Source organism: Eriocheir sinensis, chromosome 4, assembly GCF_024679095.1.
Source record: "Eriocheir sinensis breed Jianghai 21 chromosome 4, ASM2467909v1, whole genome shotgun sequence".
In the NCBI taxonomy this organism is placed as follows: Eukaryota; Metazoa; Arthropoda; class Malacostraca; order Decapoda; family Varunidae; genus Eriocheir; species Eriocheir sinensis.
In genome coordinates, this window is record NC_066512.1 from 24,257,934 (window position 1) to 24,281,606 (window position 23,673).

At 41.0% G+C, this 23,673-nt stretch overlaps 1 protein-coding gene across 3 annotated transcripts in view; it reads left to right on the forward strand.

The window, feature by feature from the left end:
* Positions 1–2,959: 2,959 nt before the first annotated feature.
* LOC126980641 (integrator complex subunit 6-like) overlaps positions 2,960–23,673 on the forward strand; it is a 28,905-nt gene continuing 8,191 nt past the window's right edge. For 2 of the 3 annotated variants that reach the window (XM_050830744.1, XM_050830749.1), the window contains exons 1-12: positions 2,960–3,200; positions 9,149–9,226; positions 10,676–10,805; positions 11,923–12,032; positions 12,806–12,986; positions 13,741–13,872; positions 15,917–16,048; positions 17,792–18,096; positions 18,715–18,867; positions 20,045–20,272; positions 20,798–20,941; positions 21,245–21,350. In XM_050830744.1, the coding sequence (XP_050686701.1) occupies positions 3,084–3,200; positions 9,149–9,226; positions 10,676–10,805; positions 11,923–12,032; positions 12,806–12,986; positions 13,741–13,872; positions 15,917–16,048; positions 17,792–18,096; positions 18,715–18,867; positions 20,045–20,272; positions 20,798–20,941; positions 21,245–21,350 (1,816 nt within the window). In that variant the 5' untranslated portion in view covers positions 2,960–3,083. The remainder of the gene's footprint in view (positions 3,201–9,148; positions 9,227–10,675; positions 10,806–11,922; positions 12,033–12,805; positions 12,987–13,740; positions 13,873–15,916; positions 16,049–17,791; positions 18,097–18,714; positions 18,868–20,044; positions 20,273–20,797; positions 20,942–21,244; positions 21,351–23,673) is intronic. The other variant, XM_050830751.1, reaches the window with a different exon arrangement.

Sequence of the window (23,673 nt, forward strand, 5' to 3'; positions counted from 1 at the left end):
CCGGTCTCTTGCAGACTCCTTACGTTCTTATGTTCTTATGTTCACGCTGACTGCTCTTCTGAACTCGCAAACTGCATACCTTCCCCCTCCCGCGCCCCGCTGCACTCAACTTTCTACTCTGGCTCACCCCTATACCGTCCAAATCCCTTATGCAAGAGTTAACCAGCACTTTCATTCTTTCATCCCTTCTGCTGGTAAACTCTTGAACAACCTTCCTTCGTCTGTATTTCATCCTGCCTATGACTTGACCTTTTTCGAGAGAGGAGTACTATTCAGACACCTCCTCCTCCTGAAATTGACCTTTTTTTACCTCGTATTCTGTTTGCCTTTATTAGAGCAGAGCCTAGCGGCCTTTTTTGTTGGTTTTGTTTTTGTTATGTTGCCCTTGAGCCGTTTCCCTTGTTGTAAAAAGAAAAAAATAGTAGAAGTAGTAGTAGTAGTAGTAGTAGTAGTAGTAGTAGTAGTAGTAGTAGTAAAACCTTCCCATTCCCTTCCTCTGTCCCTCCCTTCCCTCCTCTTTCACGAGCACCTTCTACTATAACACAATATATGTCAAAACACTAAAACAAACTGATAGGAGGTCAAATTAGGTTGTCTATCGCATTGGTTATAATAAATTGATGATATAAGATGTGTCCCCGCATATATAAACATCAAAACAAGACTGTAGGGGGTCGAATCAGGGCGTCTATTGCATTGGTTACAGTAGATTGATAATACATGTGTTCCTGCATATATATATAATCTCTAGGGGACTGCAGCACATGAAAATAAGCTTACAGGAGGTCAAATGACGCGTCTATCGCATTGGTTATGATAGATTAATGATAATATGTGTGTCCTTGCGTATCTATCAGCTCTCAGGGACATCAATACCCCACCCACGCTGTCCTCCCCTCTGTTCCTCCTCACAAGTGATCATGGTACAGCTGCGCGTAGCCTCGGTGTGCTCGTCTCCGTCACATTAGCTCTTGTCCCTGTACTAATTGGTTCTATATTCATTCTTTCTCTCTTCCCTGTTCCTCCTTCCCCCCCCCGGTGGCCATGTCCGTCCCTGGTGGGTTTCCGAGACCTCTCATGCGTTTGGGAGGGAATTAGAGGAAGGGAAAGGAGGAGAAATGGGGGAAGTAGGAAAATGACGGAGAAGGATGTGATTAGCGAGATAGAGAGAACAAACTAACCGAAAAAGAGTTAGATACAGAGAAAAAAGGAAAAATAAAGGAAGATGGCGGATAATTTTATATGCCGTAGAGAAATATAAATAAACAAACAAATCGAAAAAGAATGAGATAGAGAGAAAAAAGGAAAAATAAAGGAAGATGACGAATAATTTTAAATGCCGTAGAGAAATAGAAATAAATAAACAAATCGAAAAAGAATGAGATAGAGAGAAAAAAGGAAAAATAAAGGAAGATGACGAGAGAGAGAGAGAGAGAGAGAGAGAGAGAGAGAGAGAGAGAGAGAGAGAGAGAGAGAGAGAGAGAGACCTACAGATAAGAAACCGAACCAAAAAAGACTGAGATAATTAAGGGAGAGGATCGAGGAGAAATACAGGAAATAAAGGAAAATGACGAAAAATATTATATGCTTAAAGAAAGAGTTAGAGAGAAAAAAAATATTGCAACCATTAACTAACGAAACTAAAAATGATTAAAGAGAGAGAGAGAGAGAGAGAGAGAGAGAGAGAGAGAGAGAGAGAGAGAAGGGAAACGTTGCAAGCATTAACAAAACCCAAATGGAAACAAATAAACAAACAAAAGACCGAACTTAAAACAAAAAAAAAAACCCACATCACTAAAAAGAAACCCCAATTAAAAGAAGCAAAATTGGAGAAAGGGAAAAAAGGGAATAAAATTAGATAAAGGGAAAGGAGGAGAAATAAATGTGTGTGATGAAGACGGCCACATATTGTAAGCAGTCCTGCCAACCCCGGGGATGCAATGAACGACTTAGCAAGATCTATTTATGGCGTCCACACCCGGGCTGTCACATTATCAGACCCGGGTGGTTTACGGTCCCAGGGGTTGTTAGAGACGTGGCAAAAATATCGGGGCCGTGCTGGGCGCCCTCCGCGTGGCACAAATGGCCGAATCAATTTTGGCGTAATTAAATTTCGCAGGATGCCTGAAACGAATACAAAATCACTGTAATCGACCTCATGGCTCTCCTGCAAGTCCTATTTTGGGGGATTGATATTGAGGTAGGGTAATAGGTTGGATATATGGGCTAGAATGGGTAATATAGGGTTATGAATGTATGGTGTGCGGGCCGGAAGGGTTGGTAGGTCTGAGGGCTTGTTTGAGGTAAGGGAAGAGCTGCGTTCCCATGTGTACGACAATGGCGCCTAAATACGACCGCCAAATGAGCTTAGTCGACGTTGCAGCCTTTCCACGCGCATAAAATATATTGATAACTGAATTTTGGTGATGAAGGCTAATGGAAGACTGGGATTTGTTGGGATTTTATGGTAATTAATGGGAAAGAGATGAATGTAAAGCTTCGAGTACGATCAGCGTTGCCAGATTGCCTTACTCAGCCTCTTCCTTATACCGACTTCCGATCCAAAAACTGTCTCCTACACCCAAATAACGAGACTCATTTATAGTTATCATTACAATCGTTAATTCCTGATGTCTTTTTGGGATCGTCAAGTGTAGAAAATTAGTAAACACGGTCCTCTATGTACAACAATTTGGCAACGGTGGCGCCGAGTACGATCACATGGTCACGCTAGAGAAGAGGAGAAGTCAGGGCTTAGTACAGCAATGACACCCAAATCTGATGGTCAAATGGGCTTTATCGACGTTTCAGGCTTCTCACGCGCGTATAATATATTGGTAAGTGAATTTTGGATAGGATAAGTAATGTAAGACTGGGATTTATGGGGTTATAATGGAGTATAGGCGGAAAATGATGAATGCAGGGCGGCGAGTACGATCACATGGTCGAGGAGAAGTCAGGCTCCGCTCAAGCTCTCAGTGGTGGACGAGCGACGGGAGAGAGAAGACCTGTGCCGCGCGGGGTCATGAAGCCGTGAATTTCCCTCCGTGTGACCCGTGACAGTGCGCGTGACCTGACCCACCATGACCATCATCGTGTTCCTCCTCGACACCTCGGCCTCCATGAACCAGCGGACCTTCATAGGCGCCAGACCCACCATGCTGGACATAGCGAAGGGCGCCGTGGAGACATTCGTAAAGGTGGGGAGAATGTCCGTGTTATTTACTTGTCCGTATTGCCTTCCATAGACCTCTGAGACCCATCGCGGCGGGATTTTTTTAATATTTGATCTTTCTTCTTTATTTTAACACCATCCCCAGTGTCGTGAGCGTGCTAGGAGCAGAGATATAGGCCATTGTAAGGAGGGAGTTCAAAGCGCTTGTGTTCGTGTTCGTGGGTGATGGCTTCGGCGCAGAGGATTTACATGTACAGACAGACACACATACAGACAGACAGACACATACATACGTACAGACACACACATACATACAGACAGACACACATACATACATACAGACAGACAGACACACAGACAGACAGACAAACATACATACATACAGACACACATACATACATACAGACACACATATACAGACATACAGCCGTGTCTTGTCTGTCCCGAGTCATGTGTCTAGCTTAGTAACTTTGTGTGTGTGTGCGTTTGTTTGTTTGTATGTGTGTGTGTGTGTGTGTGTGTGTGTGTGTGTGTGTGTGTGTGTTCTCCCACATCATAGATTAATTACAGTGACAGTACTCGAGGTAACACACACACACACACACACACACACACACACACACGCTCAAACAATCACACAAACAAACAAAAACAACCACACTCCACCTCAACCAAGCAAGCAAGTGTTTTGAAATAAATTAACGAACGTCAGAGCAATTAAAACCACAACCCTTTAAAGAGGTCACACACACACACACACACACACACACACACACACACACACAGATCGTAACAGGAGTGTGGGGGGGGTCTAACTCTGTGTGACAATCCCCCCCTTCCTTCCTTCCCCCTCCTCCCCATCCTTCCTTCACTCCCCTTCCCATCCTTTCTTTCCCTCTCCTCCCCATGTGCAAGGAAATTATATGTACCGTATAAATGCATGTATGTATGTAGGGCAATGGCAGGGATTTCTTTATATATGTATGTGTGTATGTATGTATATTTGTACGTGTGGATACGTGTGTGTGTATAAAGGAATGATAAGACTGCCTCTCTCTCTCTCTCTCTCTCTCTCTCTTTTTCTGTACGTATGTGTATGGAGTTTTAATCACGGTGATGTGTGTGAGTGTGTGTGTGTGTGTGTTGGCCGGTCCTATATCACAGTATGTAGGTGGGTGCGTGAGCGCTTGTATGTATGTGTGTACGTATGTTTGTTTTTCTGTGTGTGTGTGTGTGTGTGTGTGTGTGTGTACGGCCCTTACCTGGATTTTTTGTGATATTGGTGACCTGAGGGCTGTGGGGGTGGGTGGGGGGGGCTTGTTACCTTCGTGGGGGGGTAGGGGAGGGGGAGAGGGGGGTGACATGTGGTGTGCGTCGGGAGCGGGGAGGGAAGAGGTCATAGGGTCAGCCAGCATCCTTCCGTAAGACCAGGGGGGGGGGGGGGGTTGCTACTGAGAGAGAGAGAGAGAGAGAGAGAGAGAGAGAGAGAGAGAGAGAGAGAGAGGCTTAGTTGAAATGGGATGAAGGGGAATAGAGTTCTGTGGGAGCTTAGTCATGAGGCACAGAGAGAGAGAGAGAGAGAGAGGGGATTATTAATGCATATCTAAAGAATAAAAGATATGTCACAGACTCATTCTCATGCCTCTCTTTCTTTTCTTTGTTTTCCTCTATGTTAATAATCTGCTATTCATCTATTGATTCACTTTCCTTCCCCCGGCTGTGTGTGTGTATGTGTGTGTGTGTGTGGGTGTGCATATAAGTTACTCAGGTGTTGCCTTGGAATTAATTATATATGAGAGTAAACAATTAAAAAAAAAACTTCATTGGATTTAGTGATGGTGGTTATGGTAATGGTGTTATTATTATTTTTTGTATTATTTATTATTTTTTATCTCACTGCTAACAACAAGATACATTACAGACAGATTGAAGAGGTTATGGCTACTACTGCTTATAATGATGACATGTCTTAATGGTGATGGTGGTGGTGATAGATGGATGGAGAGGAGGGAGTATGGTTGTGGTGATGGAGGTAGAGATAGATGGAAGTACAATGCATGGTTTTTTTTTTTTTCTCTCCATATCAAACAGCAACAACCACCTATACAGTGAAAGATAGTAGGTAATAGTTTGTGTGTTTGTTTGTTTGTCTTTTCCCTCAGTATGTTTTCTTTATCTTTTTTTTATTTTTTTATTTGTAACATGGAAAGATTCAGCATGTGGCTTTTTTTTTTTTTGTTCATATTGATAATTTGTGCATTTTTCTCAATGTCTTTTCTTTGCTTTATTTTTTATTTTTTATTTTTTTACTTTAAATGGATTTATTTTCTGTATAGGGAAAAGTTTAGCTATTTTTTTCAGATATCTCAATTCTCTGCTTCTTTGATTGCATACACTTTTTAATGGTAAAGGAAGCAGCTCAAGGGCAAAAATAAATCAATAAGTTAATAGATAAATAAGCATGCTATAATCACTGCTTGCCCCTGTAATGAAAGCAGTTAGACATGAATGGCCCCCCAAAAAGGTCAATTTCAGATGGAGAGGTGTCTTAATACTCCCCTCTTGAAATTATTATTATTATTACTAACATTTAACCATACTGTGAAAATGGGAAGACAGTGTGTGTGTGTGTGTGTGTGTGTGTGTGTGTGTGTGTTTTCATCAATGTCTATTCCTTGTTTTATGATTTATTTTTATTCTTTTACTCTCTTGACTTCTTTGTTTGTTGTGTATTTCAAGATGTTTATTACCCTCCCCCTCTGTTACTCCATTTCCTTTATCTCCTATTATTTAACCTGTCCTCTGTGTCCTTCTGTCATTGCTTTTACTTTAATTTACTCTTTTGTGGTGTCTCAGGTGTTTGGGGTCTACTGAACAGGTTAATAATGATGATGATGATTTTGTGTACAGGGAAAGACTTGATTATATGTCTTGTTTTTCTTACTCTCCGTCTATATTTATTTATTTTTTGGTTTAAACAGTTATTATTATTATTAACCCTACAATGAAAATGGAAAGTGGATTGAAGTTTTCCTCTATCTGCTTTTTTTTATTTCCATTTTTTTTTAAGGGAAAGCTTGTCTATATAGGCCTATTTTTTTTTTTTTTGTCTTTATTTTCTTCTTTCTTTAGTTTGTGCTTTAAAGAATTACTATTATCATCATTATTAACCTTACAATGAGGAGTTTATAATTGTGTGCTTTTAGGGAGACACTACCACTATTAATGTTCCTATTGATTGGTGTTTATAAAGTTGGTGATGATGATGGGAGTGGGGGTGGTGGTGGTGTTGAAGGGGAAAGTAAGAGTTAATTGCTGTTGTTTTTAGTGGTAATGGTAATGATGATGATGGTGGTGGTGGTGGTGATGGTGAAAATAATGGAGATGATGATGGTGAACAAACAACAACAAAACTACCCCAAGTTTAATATAGTGATTGTAATAGTAGTGATGATGAAGAGGCACAAGAAGAGGAAGAAGAGGAGGAAAATGATGATGTTAGTGGTGAATAAATAGAATAATAAGAGGAGGAGGAGGAAGACAATAGGGATGGTAGTGATGGTAGGGAAGAAGATGAGGGTGATGATGGTAGGAAGAAAACACAAGCAATAGAAGAAGAGGAGGAGGAGAATGAAGATGATGGTAGTGGGGAAGAAGGAAAAGAAGGAAGACAAGAGGAGGAGAATGATGGGGGAGGTAGAAGGGAAAAAAACAAGAGGAGGAGAAAGATAAAGGTGGTGAGAAAGAAGGAAAACAAGAAGAAGAAGAGGAGAAAGATGGGGGGTGGCAGAAGGGGAAATAAGCAAAACCAAGAAGAAGAGGAAGAAGAAGAAAGATTATAGTAGTAGTAGTAGTAGGAGGAGAAGAGAAAGAGAAGAAGGAGGAGGGGGAGGAAAAGGAAGATGAGGGTTGCTAAAGAGAAAAGTAAACTGAAGATACTTATGTCAACAATGGTGGTGATGATGGTGGTGGTGAGGGTGGAGGTGAAGAAGAAGAAGCACAAAGAAGAAGAGGAGGAGGAGGAGGAAGAAGAAGAGGAGGAGGAGGAGGAAGACACTGTGCTGGTCATGGCAGAGGTATTTAAATGGACAATGGGGAAAAAAAATAGTGTTATTTTTTTTTTTTTTTTTTTTTGTCATGGTGGTTTTAGGCTTGTAATGAGTGACTGAAGGAAAGAAAGGAGGGAGAGAAGGAAGGAAGGAGGTGTGTTTCTCTCTCTCTCTCTCTCTCTCTCTCTCTCTCTGTGTGTGTCATGTTTATACAAGATCAGGAGAGAGAGAGAGAGAGAGAGAGAGAGAGAGAGAGAATAATAATGTACAGCAAAAAGTATTCTCACCTCCTCCTCCTCCTCTTCCTCCTCCTGATGGCCTCTCATTGTCTTCCATAGAATTACCATAGTGGATGTACTCTCCCTCCTCCTCCTCGTAGTGGTGGTGGTGGTGTGACTGATGGATGGAGGGGTTGTATTTTTTTTATAGTAACCCCTTCATGTCATGTTTCTAGTGGGTGGTTTTGTGTATTGCTTTATTTATTTTACTTATTTATTTATTTATGGGAAAGGAGAGAGTGCAAGGACGAACCAAATAACTGACTAGAATAAATATAAATAAAGGAAACAAGGAAAAAAGGGTCACTTTCTGTTTGCTTGTGTTTTGTTTTTTGTATGTAAGTATGTATGTTCTGTGTGTGTGAGTTTGTATGTTATCGTGATAGTGGTAAGGGTGTGAATAATGGTGATTTGTGGTTATTGTTATTATTATCATTATCATCATTATTATTGTTGCTTCTTTTTTTCTTCTTCCTTTTTCATTTTTTTTCTTTTCATCTTTTCCCATCTTTTTCTTCCTCTTCTTCTTTCACTTCTTCAACTTTTGTCTTCCTTCTTTTAATTCTTCCTTTTCTTCTTTTTCTTCTACTACTACTACTATTACTATTTCTTTTCTTCTTCCTCTTCTTCTTTTCTTTCTTCAACTTTTTTTCTTTTTTCTTTTAATTCTTCCTTTTCTTTTTCTTCTACTACTACTACTACTACTACTACTACTACTACTACTACTACTACTACTACTTCTTCTTCTTCTTCTTTTTCTGTATATCTCATGCCTTGTTGGCCTCTTTGAACTATCTTAAAGAGAGTAGTTATGGCAGAAGACTTCAAATTCTTCCTATTTATGCACTTTTTTCTGTCAAGCTTTACCCCTTGCCTTCCCCTCCTCTTGCCTACTCATTTATGTATTTCTCAATCTTATCAGTCAAGCAATCCCTTACTCTGCCTACCTGACACTCCCTCCCTCCCTCCCTCCCTGCCTGCCTGCCCAATGGACTTCACACATCATCCTTACAAACTCACTATTTTGCAACCTCATATGACAACATGCTGCCCTCATTGTCACATGTGGGGCTACCATTGTTTTCCCTCTTCTGTTTTCCTTCCTTTAACTCTCCTGATTACTTTCCAGACTGCACAATTCCTTTCCTCTTTCCTGTCTCTTCTCTATTTTACTTTCCTTAACTGTTTCAGAATGATATGTATACTCTCTTTGCTGTCTTGATCGGACTTCCCATGCTGTCTTATTCCCCCTCTTCCTGCCTCTTCATTTCCCTTCCTTTCAACTGTCTAACATGTCACAGAAGGACCTTTACTTTCCACAGTGTATGTACTATTTATTCTCTTCCTATCCTGTGTTCTTGTCTTAGTGTGCCCATTTTATTATCAGTGTCAGTCACCCGCAATGCAACTCTCTCCCTCTTTATCTCTCTTCCTCAATTTGGTTAGATAGTACAAAAGGATCATTGGTGGTAGTGCTTTTCATGCTGTAGTAGTACTGTATCCTGTCATGTGTGTTCCTGCCCTATTGTAACTATTGTAAGACTGGACATCATCTCATCTTATTATTATTGTTGCATTTATTGGTGTCGTCCATATGTTCTGAGTCCTCTAACCTAACCTAACCTTCTCCTTGTCCTCCCTCATAGCTGCGACAGAGGAGTCCAGAGAGCCGGGGTGACCGATACATGCTCTTCACCTTCGAGGAGGCACCCATGCACATCAAGGTGGGTAGTAGATGAAAGGGTTTAATAAAGGGGATGTCAATAAGATTTTGAGAGTAAAAGAGCCAGGTAGGACGCGTGGCAATGGTTTTAAGTTAGACAAATTCAGATTCAACAAAGACATAGGCAAGAATTGGTTCACCAATATAGTGGTGGATGAATGGAACAGGCTTGGGAGCCATGTTGTGGGTGCCAATGCCGTAGATACATTCAAGAAGAGGTTAGATAAAGCCATGGATGGTGAGGTAAGGTGGGGTTGAGTGTACAGGAGCTGCCTTGTATTGGCCAACCGGTCTCTTGCAGACTCCTTATGTTCTTATGTAGTTGTTGTTATTGCTGCAAGAAGTCTGTTAGTGGTGGTATGATGGGGAGGGTGATGGTAGAAGTAGTACCAGTAGTAGTAGTTTTGGTATTGTTTTCTCTCTCCTTCATATTTTGTCCTTCCTCTTTTCTCCATCTCCTCTCTCTTTCACTCCCATCCACCCTCCTTTTCTCTCCATCTCTCCTCCACTTTCTCTCTCTCTCACTCCCATCCACCCTCCTTTTCTCTCCATCTCTCTCCCTCCTTCACCTTCTCTTTATCCCTCTGTACCTTTTAATTTTCAAAAGTATAAGTCATAACACTTGCCTATATATATATTTTTTAAATTCTTTTTGCAAATCTTCTGCGTTATTGATGTTGATGATAGGGGGGGTGGTGGTGTAATGGTGTGGTGATAGTGGGGGTAATGATAGGGGTGGTGGTGGTGGTGTAATGGTGTGGTGATAGTGGGGGTAATGATAGGGGTGGTGGTGGTGGTGGTGTAATGGTGTGATGATAGTGGTGGTGGTGGTGGGGTATGATGGTGTGATGATCTGTCTTGTGTTGCTGCTGCTGTGTTAGTGGTGATGGTGGTGGTGTGATGGTGTGTCTGTGTTAGTGATGGTGATGACGGTGGTGATGAGGAATAAGAAGAAGAAGAGGAACAAGAGGAGGAGAAGGAGGAAGATGTTAATAGCAGGGAAGAAGAGAAGGAGGAGGAGGAGGAGGAGTGTGTGTGTGTGTCTGTGTTAACTTCAATTTGTCATTTTATTTCTGTTGGTTTCTTATCTTGAGTCTCTTCTGTATTGGTGTAGCTGTCTGTATGTCTCTGTTTGTTTTCTTGTTTACTTTATCCTTGTTTCTGTTTGTCTTGTTTATTTGCTTCCATTTGTCTTTGCTTGTCTTTTGTTAGTTCCTGTTTCTGCTTGCTTCTGTTTGTCTTCTGTATGTTGTTATCTGTCTGTATGTTGTCTTCTGTTTGTTTTCTTGTTTACTTTTTCCTTGTTTTTTGTTTGTTTGTCTTTGCTTGTCTTCTGTTAGTTCCTGCTTCTGCTTGCTTCTGTTTGTTTCTGTTTGTCATCTGTATGTTGTCAGCTGTCTGTATGTCTTATGTTTGTTACCATCGTCACTCATGTCTCGTCCCCCGCCAGGCTGGATGGAAGGAGAACCTGGCCACCTTCATGAACGAGCTGAAGAACATCAAGGCGACGGGCCTCTCCACGCTGGGCCCGGCCATCAAGAATGTGTTCGACGTACTCAACATTAACCGCATGCAGTCAGGTGTGTAGCTACTCTTTCTCTTCTTATTTATTTTTTTCTCCTTTTTTCCTTTCTTTCCTTTTTTCTTTTTTTCTCGCTTTTCTTTTGGTTTTCTATCTTTTTCTTTTGGTTTTATTTCTTTCTCTTTTCTTTCAATTTTCTTTCTTTTCTTTCTCTTTTGGTTTTCTTTCTTTCTCTTTTTCAATTATCTTTTCTTTCTCTTTTCTTTTGGTTTTCTTTCTTTCCATCTTTATTTTCTTTCGGTGTTCTTTTCTTTAATTTTTCTTTCTTTCTTTCTTTCTTTGTTTTACAGTTTAGGAGGCAGCTCAAGGTCAAGAAAATAGATGTAAAAGAGCCTGCTGACTGATTGTTGAATATATTTCGTTAATTATCCTATTGTCTAAATCTTGTATCTACCATTCCCTCGTACACAATCTGAAAAGTGCGAAGGTAGACTAAATAAAGTGTAATGAATGATAAATATAGGTCTAGCAATTTTGTCCTGTATTGTAATTCATGAGATAATGCTTTGGATCAGGTTACTCTCTTTGGCGGGGGTAGTAACAGCAGCAGTGGTAGTTGTAGAAGTAGTATTAATCTTCATACAGTTATTACTACTAGTTTTATGCACTATTTCAACTCCCAGTTATTATATCATAGTTTTACAGTTGTCCCCCCCAAAGTTTTTAAGGGATGATAATGACATTTAATATTTTCTAACCTAACCTCATATAATTTACCTCTGCATGTGTGAAAGGTATATTGTATCACGGTTTTAGGTTTTAGTTAATCTGCTTCCATTGTTAGTTAGTTCATGAGTTAGTTAGTGTGTTAATTAGTTTCCATTGCAGTAAAAAGAGACAATAATGAATTCCAGTAAATCTTGCACATCTAATGTTGTTGTGAGTCACAGAGTTGTGTTTAGGTTTTCGTTGAACTGCTTCCATCGTTAATTCATTAGTTAGTCAGTTAGTTTTAGGATTTGATTGTGCTGCTTCCATTGTTAGTCAGTTTGTTGGTTAGTGAGTTAGTTTTCCATTACCATAAAAAAATGCAATTATAAATAATGTTAAGTTTTGTATAACTAAAATTCATGAGTCACTAAGAGCCATGTCCCTCCCTCCCTCCCTCCCCACAGGCATCGATACCTATGGCACTGGCAGGAGCCCGTTCTTCCTGGAGCCATCGGTCATCATCATCATTACCGATGGGGGAAAGCTGTCCTCACAGCAAGGCGTGTTGGACGATGTGCGTACCTACTCTGGGGGGGGCGAGAGAGAGAAAGAGAGACTGATTGATTGATTGACTGATTGATTTTTTGTTGGCCTCTAATGTAGCTGTGGTTGGCAAAGAAGTATTGAACTCCATCCATTGGTACCCACACAACCAACACAACGCTATGTCAATATATTTCACTCAAATTCTGTTCAGTCATCCCATGGGTGTTCGATGCTTCTTTGCTGACTGTACTTATATTGAAATTTATTACACACTACCAGGAAAACAAGATCCATTTAGCTGGAGCTCTTACACGGACCCAAGTGATTACAAGTGAGATATGTGCATATGGGCTGCTGCTATTGAACACACAGTACAGTTAGTAATAGTAGTAATAACTGAGACCTTGCAGAAAACACTAATTCAGATCCACCAGATAACTATATAAAATAAGTGACAGATTCTTTACCCCAGACCCCCATTAGCCATTTACACCTTTAACCCGGTAGCAGTGACGGGCCAAATTTGTGGCTTTACCGTGTACCAGTGACGGGCCAAATTTTTGCCATGATATAAACCCCCCAAAATAGGTGATGCATAAACTGATTACAAATGCGTTGATATATATTATGAAATGGTTTGCGTGAGGATGATTTTTTCTCATTTTTCTCGCTTAGAGGGGCCTTTAAGAAACATGATCCCCGCAGCTACCGGGTTAACTCAAAAGATATGACGCAAAATAAACAACATCTTTCCCATCCCACCATTAGCTGCCTCACCCTCACACTCTCCTTGTCCCCCAGATCTACCCGCTGCCGAAGGTGAACCTGATCCCCGGGGCCGAGCTGACCAAGGAGATCTACCGTTGGGACCAGCGCGTTTTTGGCCTGGTGCTGCGGCTGACCGGCACCCCCGCCCCCGACCCCATGGGCCTCGTACCCAGTGACAATTCACCACTGGACAAGCTGTGTGAACAAACTGGAGGTGAGGGAGAGAGAGAGAGGTCATCCTGGATCTTTGTGCTAAGTTGATGTCTCTTCTGCCACCACGCCATTGTTTTCTCTTCACCATTTTTGTAGTTTCATTATTATCTAGTCCCAGATTTTTTCCTTCTAATTCTTCTTCTTTGTTCAACGTCATGGGGTTTCAAAAGGCTGATGAAGACATAGTTGTTGTCTTATCTCTCTATTAATGTCCACTGCGTTCCTGCCCTGCCTTACACAAATATACTTGGACACAAGGATACATGGATACAAAAGGACTACTAGAGGCCATTGCTGAGAACCAGTTGTTTATAATTTATCTTTCCCATCCTTAAATCTATTTGACTACATTGAAACTTCAGATTGTAACTTTTTTGTCTCTTGCTAGATAGAAATAGTCAAATAAAATCATTCTAAATCTAGGGTCCACTTTGCTAATCTCTTTAAGCTGTTTTAAGTTTTAGGATGGGTGAGGACATGGGAGTAAGTTTGCTTCAGTCTTTCAAACATTCGTCACCCAAGAACACATGTTTGACAAGGCTTTCATAGGAGTTGTGGGCATTTCCAGGAGTAGTTTTATGACCCTGGTGGTAGTGTGACCCTTCCTGTGTATCACGAACCTAAAAAAACACTCATTAGAAGCCAATTGATCCCCTCTTTGACCTTTAGAAATAGCTGATGTGAGAAGCAAAAGTGTCTTATAATACCAGCCAGTGTAAGAAGGGGTATTCACGGCTCTCTCCTTATCCCCTCAGGGCGGTCGTATGCGGTTCGTTCCCACAGGATGTTCCAGCAGTGCATAGACAGCTTGGTGCAGAAGGTACAGAGTGGTGTGGTCATAAACTTTGAGAAAATTGGTCCTGACCCCCCACCCATAAACTCCGATGGTAAGTGTTCCGCGCAGCCCGCCCCTCGGCCTTCCTTCCTTCTCCCCCATCAACATCCCTTCTGCCACCTCTCCATCATAATCTTTTTGCCATTTTCGTCACTTCGTCATTGTCTAGCCGTGTTCTTATCTCCATTAATATCCACAGATTCAATTCATGTCATCTTTTGTGTTATTCAGTTTCATGCTTTTCACTAAATTTATAATCCTTAATCTTTTTCTTCTCATCGGCTTTTGGCTTGTGTAATTTATTTTTTCCTACAGGACATCTGTTTAATATATCCACCACCACCAGTAACTCTTATGCTTGTAGTTCTTATGAGAATAGACAGTTCATACTTCGAAGGTGAAACCACAACCACACAAAGAGGAATATGGGATCTCTATAGGTCTGGGTCATGGAGGGAGGATGGGAGGAGAGGTCATCCCACAGAAAAGGTGAAGCTACTCAGATTGATTGGCAGCCATGTTGGCACTGGCAGACAACAGCAGAGTCTCAGATCTGGAGAGTTAGGCAACTTGCTCCTTAAACACCATCTTGCTTCTACACTCAAGCAATACAGGGCACAGTGGGCATGCCATCTGCACCCATCCTTCCTCCATGGTGTAAGGGACAGAAACTTACTTGATATTTCCTCTTGACCTGTAACATATTTCTGCACTAGTTTTGAGGTTGGGATTTCATATTACAGAACAGCTAGGAGAGTAAATAGGGTGTCCTTTAGTCTATGAGCCACACATCAGTTTACACACAGACCTCACCCATCCACTGAGCTGCACTTTAACATCTTGCCTGTGTTCTCAGTCCACGCTTGACATTGCCTTGTACACATCCATGGTCTGATCTGAGGTAACTTTGGGTTCAGATTACTGCTCATCAAAACTTTTCATTCAGTCCTTTTTATGTTTAAATTTCTGCTAACTCAAATACATGATCGCCACTGACTATTGACATTGCATTTCCATGAGTATCAATTCCAAACTAATTGGTTCACTAACACAACCACTTGCCTCTTCATGAACTGGCTTGACCCTGTCCGGCAGACACTCCACTGAGCCTTTACTTTTTAAACATCTCCACTCGGTGCTCTGGTCAGTTCTCCAAGGCCAAGGCCGTGGCAAAGAGTGAGGTAGGTGATGCAGGGCAGTGTGATGGCATTGCTGTGCTGTGATGTGTGTGTGGATGTGGCTTTGAGGGAGAAGGAATAGTAAGGAAGAACAAGGTAGGAGAGAGCGTGGGGATAAAAAATTGAAGTTACTGATAGAGGAACAAAGCAGGAAAGGAAGTAAAGGATGAACAGTAGAAGCCATTGATGTAAGACTTGTGTAAAGGAATGTGAAATAGTGGATGTGGCTGTGAGGGAGAAGGAATAGTAAGAAAGAACAAGGTAGGAGAGAGCATAGGGATAAAAAAATTGGAGTTACTGAAAGAGGAACAAAGTAGGAAAGGAAGTAAAGAATGAACAGTAGAAGCCATCGAATGTAAGACTTGTGTAAAGGAATGTGAAATAGTGGATGTGGCTGTGAGGGAGAAGGAATAATTAGGAAGAACAAGGTAGGACAGAGCGGAGGGATAAATTAATTGGAGTTACTGAAAGAGGAACAAGGTAGGCAAGGAAGTAAAGGATGAACAGTAGAAGCCATCGAATGTAAGACTTGTGTAAAGGAATGTGAAATAGTGGATGTGGCTGTGAGGGAGAAGGAATGATTAGGAAGAACAGGGTAGAGCGTAGGAATAAAAAAATTTGAGTTACTGAAAGAGGAGCAAGGAAGGAAAGGATGAAAAGTAGAAGCCATCGATTGTAAGACTTGTGTAAAGGAACGTGAAATAGTAGCAGAAAAGTAGCTATTTCATCCCTATATTGTGTGTATGTGAGGATATACTGTGGTGTGAGTTTTAGGGAGTCAGAGCAAATAACACTGGATGGTAAGCGTGTGTTTTCATCATCAGGCAGAAAGTGTAGGGAAGTGTGGCTAGTGGTGTGGCTCCTGACGTGGCGACGCAGAATAATCTTATACCCCACCCTTAACCATGTACACCCCAGACACCTCATGGCCGTGGAATGGAGCCCAGCGAGGGAGAGTGCAAGCAGTGGAGATGAGCATCGTGAGGGGTGCATGTGGTGGTGCGGCAAGCTGGAGCAAAGGCACAAACGAGAGTGTTAATGAAAGATGCGGTATGTCAGTGGAGGCAAAAGGTGTGAGTTGTGGAGCTGGTGAGTGAGTGGAGGAGACGAGGAACACTCAGCTAGACATGTTGTGTGGAGAGGCAGACTGTATGTAGTATGTGATTGGCTAAGGATAAAGTGGATGAGAGGCAAAATTTGGAGAGGAAGATTAAGGTAAGAGGAAGTGAATGAGAGTTAAAATTTGGAGAGAAAGATTAAAATAAGGGACAGACTGTAGGTGGTTGTCTAAAGGAGAAGTGAATGAGAGTTAAAATTTGGAGAAAAAGATTAAAATAAGGGACAGACTGTAGGTGATTAAAGATTACAATAAGAGGCAGACTGTAGGTGGTTGTCTAAAGGAGAAGTGAATGAAAGTTAAAATTTGGAGAGAAAGATTAAAATAAGGGACAGACTGTAGGTGATTGTCTAAAGGAGAAGTGAATGAAAGTTAAAATTTGGAGAAAAAGATTAAAATAAGGGACAGACTGTAGGTGATTGTCTAAAGGAGAAGTGAATGAAAGTTAAAATTTGGAGAGAAAGATTAAAATAAGAGGCAGACTGTAGGTGATTGGCTAAAGAAGAAGCGAATGAGAGTCTAAATTTGAAGAGAGACGTCACTATAGGAGGGAGGTTGTAGGTGATTGATTACTGCAAAAGTGGATGAGTCGAAATTTGGATAGAGAGGAAGGTTACTATGAGGGGAAAACAATGGATAATGATGAAGTATATGATCATTATGAGTTAGAATTTGATGAGAGAGAGAGAGAGAGAGGTTACTAATAAGAGGGAAAACACTTTAGCATGATAGTATGGCTTAGAAGAATATAGCATGATAGTATGGCTTAGAAGAATATGTGTCCGGAGTACGAGTCTTCAGATAGAGGGGTGGAGGCTCATCCTCTTAAGTAATTGGTGTCAGGAATATCTTGAGAAGTAGAAATAGAGTTGGAGGTCCTTCATGGTTGGCCCCATAACACCAAATCCCCCCCTCGCCCCTTTTTTTTTCCCTCATACAAGATAGGTGGAGGTCCTTCTTCATGGTTGACCCCATAAAACAGAACATTTCTTTTTCTTTTTCCTGATCCACGCTCGTAGCACTTCTCTCTAGTCTTAAGGAAGAAACAAAACACTGAACAAGCTAAGGGATGCATGGCCTTAATTAATTCACCACCAGCCTTTTCTACCCTTGTGCAGTATACTTCAGCCATGACTCAAACACTTGGCATATGCTTTTCATGTCCCTTATTTACTTATATTCAAGGATTTCCATTGTTTACATTATTTTGTTCTCTGCAAAGGACTACTGCTATTGTTTCTTGTTCTTTGTTTTCTTTCCATTGATTTTTATTCATTAAATTTAGATGACTGAAAGTTGGTTTGGCTGTAATGCTTGAGTGTGGCTGCTTGTGATCAGAGTGGGTGAGGGAAGAAGTGGGATTTGCTTCATACAAAACTGACTCATGTTGGCTAAGGAACAATGAAGGTACATTTTATTGTGCGTGAGTAAGTGGACAGACTATGATGAATACTTAAATGAACAAGTAGTGTGTGTGTATATGTATGTGTGCTGCTGTTTAATTAGTGAGGGCACAAGAGCACCAGGCAGTGGGAACAAGTGCGCCAGAGTGGCCTGCCAAGCCTGCCGTGACACTGCCAGGAGGCCACACGCTGCTTCTGCTGTCCCTCGGTGCTCAGGTCACCACCACCACCACCACTCCTGACCTGATCTGACCTCCCCTCCCTCCCCCACAGGCAAGGAGACCCCTGACGTGATAGAGGTGGACAAGGAGAACCAACAGAACAACATAGAGACCAACGGGGGCGGGGGGCTGGGCGGCGGGGGCATTGGCGGGGGGATGCTGGGGCACATGCTGCAGAACGGAGGTCGGCCCCACACCCCCAACTCCATGGCCATGCCGGTGCCCAACCCCCCCAGCAATGCCTGGCACAACTGCCGCAAGATGATCTACGTGCCCCGGCCGGCCCAAAGAGGAAGTCCGTCTGGGTTCTGGCCCATCCCGGAGTCTTTCTGGCCGGATACCAACACACTCTCCCTGGTTAGTGCTGGGATGGTGTGGGTGGAGGGTAGGGAGGGGAACTAATGTACTTGCTTGACCCTTATAGTGGGAAAGTGTAGATGGAGGGGAAAGAAGGGGAAATAATGGACTGGCCTGCAGGGTGTGGAGTTGGAGTCAGGAGTCGAGAAATCAATTACTTTTGGTTGTCATTGGAGTTGGAGTTGGTAAAATTATCCCCAACTTTGACTCCTTTGCATGATCAATTTTCATTTCATTTGGCTACACTGCTGGGCCAATGTTACCACTATATTGGAAATTCCCACATATTTGTAGGAGCTCTTGTGGAAGAATATTTCAAGCAAGCAATTTGTGGGGAGTTTTCATGGGAATATTGATTTAACATAGATTTTTTTTGGAAATGTTATATTTTGGGGAGGCGAGTGAAGTCAAAGTCACAACCTTAAAAGTCACCTGAAATTAGAGTTAGAATTTTTCATATTTGACTTGCATGACCCTTGTCCCATATCACTGTGTTGACTTATTCCTCTGGTGCTAAAGTTAGTGAGAGTTTCTTGTGGTAGAGTTAGTGCCAGGATAAGGAATTCTGTTTGTTGCATCAGCACTCATCCAAGAGGGTAATCAAACTACCTTTCCCAGCCGGCAAGGAGCGCTCACCCCAATGTGAAGTTCACCTGCACCAGCCAGGAGCCCATGGTGATTGACAACCTCCCCTTCGACAAGTACGAGCTGGAGCCGTCACCGCTCACACAGTACATCCTCTCCCGCAAGCAGCCCACCGTGTGCTGGCAGGTGAGTGGCTGTCATTATGGAGGGGTGGCTTTGGTTGTGTTTCTCGAGATTATTTCTTTTTGTGCCATTTCAGTTATAGCTTCTTCTTCAACACTGTTTTCTGTTGTTTGCCTCCCAGTGTCGGGATGGAGATGGGAGTTTCTCTCTCTCCCTCACGCTGGGGGGGAGGGCGCTCTCCCTGGGACATGAGGTCATCGATTACCTACAGGAGGCTGGTGTCCTCCATCTGTAGGCCAGCTGTTTGTGGGTGTCACTTTCATTATTTTAAGATTTGTATTATTCATCTATAACATTGAAAACAAGTGATTTTAATTGTGATCTTTGGTGCTTGATGCCGTGATTGTCATTATACTCCCTTGACATTGCTCCAGCACAACAGTAAATCAACAGACTATCTCCCTCGCTCTCTCCCACTAGGATAGGTAAACATTTAATCTCCCTTTCCCACCAGTATACAGTTAATCTCCCTTTCTCACTGACAGGCATACAATTACTCTCCCTTTCCCACTGACACATGTATACAACTAATCTCCCTTTCCCACTAGCACAGGTAAACATTTAATCTCCCTTTCCCACCAGTATACAGTTAATCTCCCTTTCTCACTGATACAGGCATACAATTACTCTCCCTTTCCCACTGACACATGTATACAACTAATCTCCCTTTCCCACTAGCACAGGTAAACATTTAATCTCCCTTTCCCACCAATATACAATTACTCTCCCTTTCCCACTGACACATGTATACAACTAATCTCCCTTTACCACTAGCACAGGTAAACATTTAATCTCCCTTTCCCACCAGTATACAATTACTCTCCCTTTCCCACTGACACATGTATACAACTAATCTCCCTTTCCCACTAGCCCAGGTAAACATTTAATCTCCCTTTCCCACCAGTATACAATTAATCTCCCTTTCTCACTGATACATGTATACAACTAATCTCCCTTTCCCACCAATATACAATTACTCTCCCTTTCCCACTGACACATGTATACAACTAATCTCCCTTTCCCACAAGCACAGGTAAACAGGTAAACTCTCCCTTTTCCTCTGACACAGCAATACAACTAAACTCCCTCTATCTCTGGCTCAGGTATAGATCCCCAACTTTGTTCCAGCACAAAGGCAAATCCCCTGACCAATCCCCTTCTCCCTCTCCTTCTCCCTCAGGTGTACATCCCCAACAGCAGCAAGAACAGCGACGTGGGGCACCCGTTCGGCTACCTCAAGGCCAGCACCACCCTGCAGACGGTGAACCTCTTCGTCATGCCCTACAACTACCCGGTGCTGCTCCCCCTGCTGGACGACCTCTTCAAGACGCACCGCCTCAAGCCGACCAAGGAGTGGAGGATACAGTTCGATAATTACCTTCGGACCATGCCGCCCTACTATGCTAACGTGAGTGCTTGATTGTTTTCGGTCCTATTGTCTTCTTGTTTAATGTCCCTGTTTTTCCTTATGGGATTGGAAGGGCTATTTATGTGGCTCCGTGTATGTGTATCGTAATGGTGTTTGTGGTGGAGAAAGTTTTTTTTTTGTGTGTGTGTTATTTTTGTGTTTCTTGAATGTATTATCTTTTGTCTGTCTTGTCTATCTCCTTTCCTCATGTGGTTTAGTTAATATGCTCTTGATGGTGTTTGTGGTGGAGAAAGAGATTGTGTGTGTGTGTTTGTGTTTGTTTGTGTTTTCTGGGATTTATTGTTCTTAGGTTCCTTGTTTTTTCTTGTTTGTCTTTCTTGTTGTATGTCTCCTCTCCTACTGTGTGTGTGTGTGTGTGTGTGGATGTATTAATAATTGTGACAGAGAGAGATTGTGTGTATGTGTTCGTGTTGTTCCTGTTTCTTGTTTTATCTCTTGTCTATCATGTTGTCTATCTCCCTTCCTATTGTGTATGCTCAATGACTGTAATCTCCCATACCACAGCCCCTGAAGCGTGCCCTAGGGAGGATGGGCGCCCCCAACCTGGTGCCGGACAACCTGGACAACTCCCTCAGCTTCCAAGTCACCAACCACCTCAAGAAGCTGAAGAACCAGGCCAAGCTGGAGTATGAGCGCATCTGCCTTGAGGTGTGTAGTGGAGGAGAAAGGAAGTCCGTTGCACCATAATAATATTCATGTCTGTTTCATGTGTAGGTGTTGTTCTGTCACCCTTCATATCCCCTCCCCCTTCCTATCTTTCCTATCTTCCCTCTCCTCCTCCTCCTCCTCCTTAGTAGCTATCAGGTTAATCGAATACCCCAATCTTCCCCTTTTTTTCTTCCTTTTTTACCCTTCATCCCCCTTTGTTTAGTGTGTTTACATAATCAGATTAGGCCAGATTAAGGATAAGCTGGCTCACAGGACTCACTAAACTTGTCTTGTCCTTGCCAGGTGGAGAAGAGGCTCTCCCAGAACAACTGCATCACCCACGAAGGCATCCGCGTGCAGCCCCGGCGGCCCCTCGGCAGACACCTCATCTCCGACCATCTTCTGCAAGGTCTGGCCTCATCAGATTAGTGGAGACGAAATTGATGTCATACTTTCTTCATACTTTCTTCATACTTTCTTCATACTTTCTTCATACTTTCTTCATACTTTCTTCATACTTCCTCATACTTTCTTCATACTTTCTTCATACTTTCTTCATACTTTCTTCATAATTCTTCATACTTTCTTCATACTTCCTCATACTTTCTTCATACTTTCTTCATACTTTCTTCATACTTTCTTCATACTTTCTTCATACTTTCTTCATACTTTCTTCATACTTTCTTCATACTTTCTTCATACTTTCTTCATACTTCTTCATACTTTCTTCATACTTTCTTCATACTTTCTTCATACTTTCTTCATACTTTCTTCATACTTTCTTCATACTTTCTTCATACTTTCTTCATACTTTCTTCATACTTTCTTCATACTTTCTTCATACTGTCTTCATACTTTCTTCATACTTCCTCATACTTTCTTCATACTTCATACTTTCTTCATACTTTCTTCATACTTTCTTCATACTTTCTTCATACTTCTTCATACTTTCTTCATACTTTCTTCATACTTTCTTCATACTTTCTTCATACTTCTTCATACTTTCTTCATACTTTCTTCATACTTCTTCATACTTTCTTCATACTTTCTTCATACTTTCTTCATACTTTCTTCATACTTCTTCATACTTCATACTTTCTTCATACTTCTTCATACTTTCTTCATACTTTCTTCATACTTCTTCATACTTCTTCATACTTTCTTCATACTTCCTCATACTTCTTCATACTGTCTTCATACTTTCTTCATACTTTCTTCATCCTTTCTTCATACTTCATACTTTCTTCATACTTGCTTCATACTTTCTTCATGCTTCTTCATACTTTCTTCATACTTTCTTCATACTTCTTCATACTTTCTTCATACTTTCTTCATACTTCTTCATACTTTCTTCATACTTTCTTCATACTTCATACTTTCTTCATACTTCATACTTTCTTCATACTTCTTCATACTTTCTTCATACTTTCTTCATACTTCATACTTTCTTCATGCTTCTTCATACTTTCTTCATACTTTCTTCATACCTTCTTCATACTTCATACTTTCTTCATACTTCTTCATACTTTCTTCATACTTCATACTTTCTTCATACTTCTTCATACTTTCTTCATACTTCATACTTTCTTCATACTTCTTCATACTTTCTTCATACTTTCTTCATACTTTCTTCATACTTCATACTTTCTTCATACTTCATACTTTCTTCATACTTTCTTCATACTTCTTCGTACTTCATACTTTCTTCATACTTTCTTCATACTTCATACTTTCTTCATACTTTCTTCATACTTCTTCATACTTCATACTTTCTTCATACTTCATACTTTCTTCATACTTCTTCATACTTTCTTCATACTTTCTTCATACTTTCTTCATACTTCATACTTTCTTCATACTTCATACTTTCTTCATACTTTCTTCATACTTCATACTTTCTTCATACTTCATACTTTCTTCATACTTCATACTTTCTTCATACTTTCTTCATACTTCATACTTTCTTCATACTTCATGCTTTCTTCATACTTTCTTCATGCTTCTTCATACTTTCTTCATACTTCATACTTCATACTTTCTTCATACTTCATACTTTCTTCATACTTCATACCTTCTTCATACTTTCTTCATACTTCTTCGTACTTCATACTTTCTTCATACTTTCTTCATACTTCATACTTTCTTCATACTTTCTTCATGCTTCTTCATACTTTCTTCATACTTCATACTTTCTTCATACTTCATACTTTCTTCATACTTCATACTTCATGCTTCTTCATACTTCATACTTTCTTCATACTTCATACTTTCTTCATACTTCATACTTTCTTCATACTTCTTCATACTTCATACCTTCTTCATACTTCATACTTTCTTCATACTTCTTCATACTTCATACTTTCTTTATATTTTCTTCATACTTCATACTTTCTTCATACTTTCTTCATACTTCATACTTTCTTTATATTTTCTTCATACTTTCTTCATACTTCATACTTTCTTCATACTTCATACTTTCTTCATACTTCATACTTTCTTCATACTTTCTTCATACTTCATACTTTCTTCATACTTTCTTCATACTTCATACTTTCTTCATACTTTCTTCATACTTCATACTTTCTTCATACTTTCTTCATACTTTCTTCATACTTCATACTTTCTTCATGCTTCTTCATACTTCATACTTTCTTCATACTTCATACATTCTTCATGCTTCTTCATACTTCATACTTTCTTCATACTTCATACTTCATACTTTCTTCATGCTT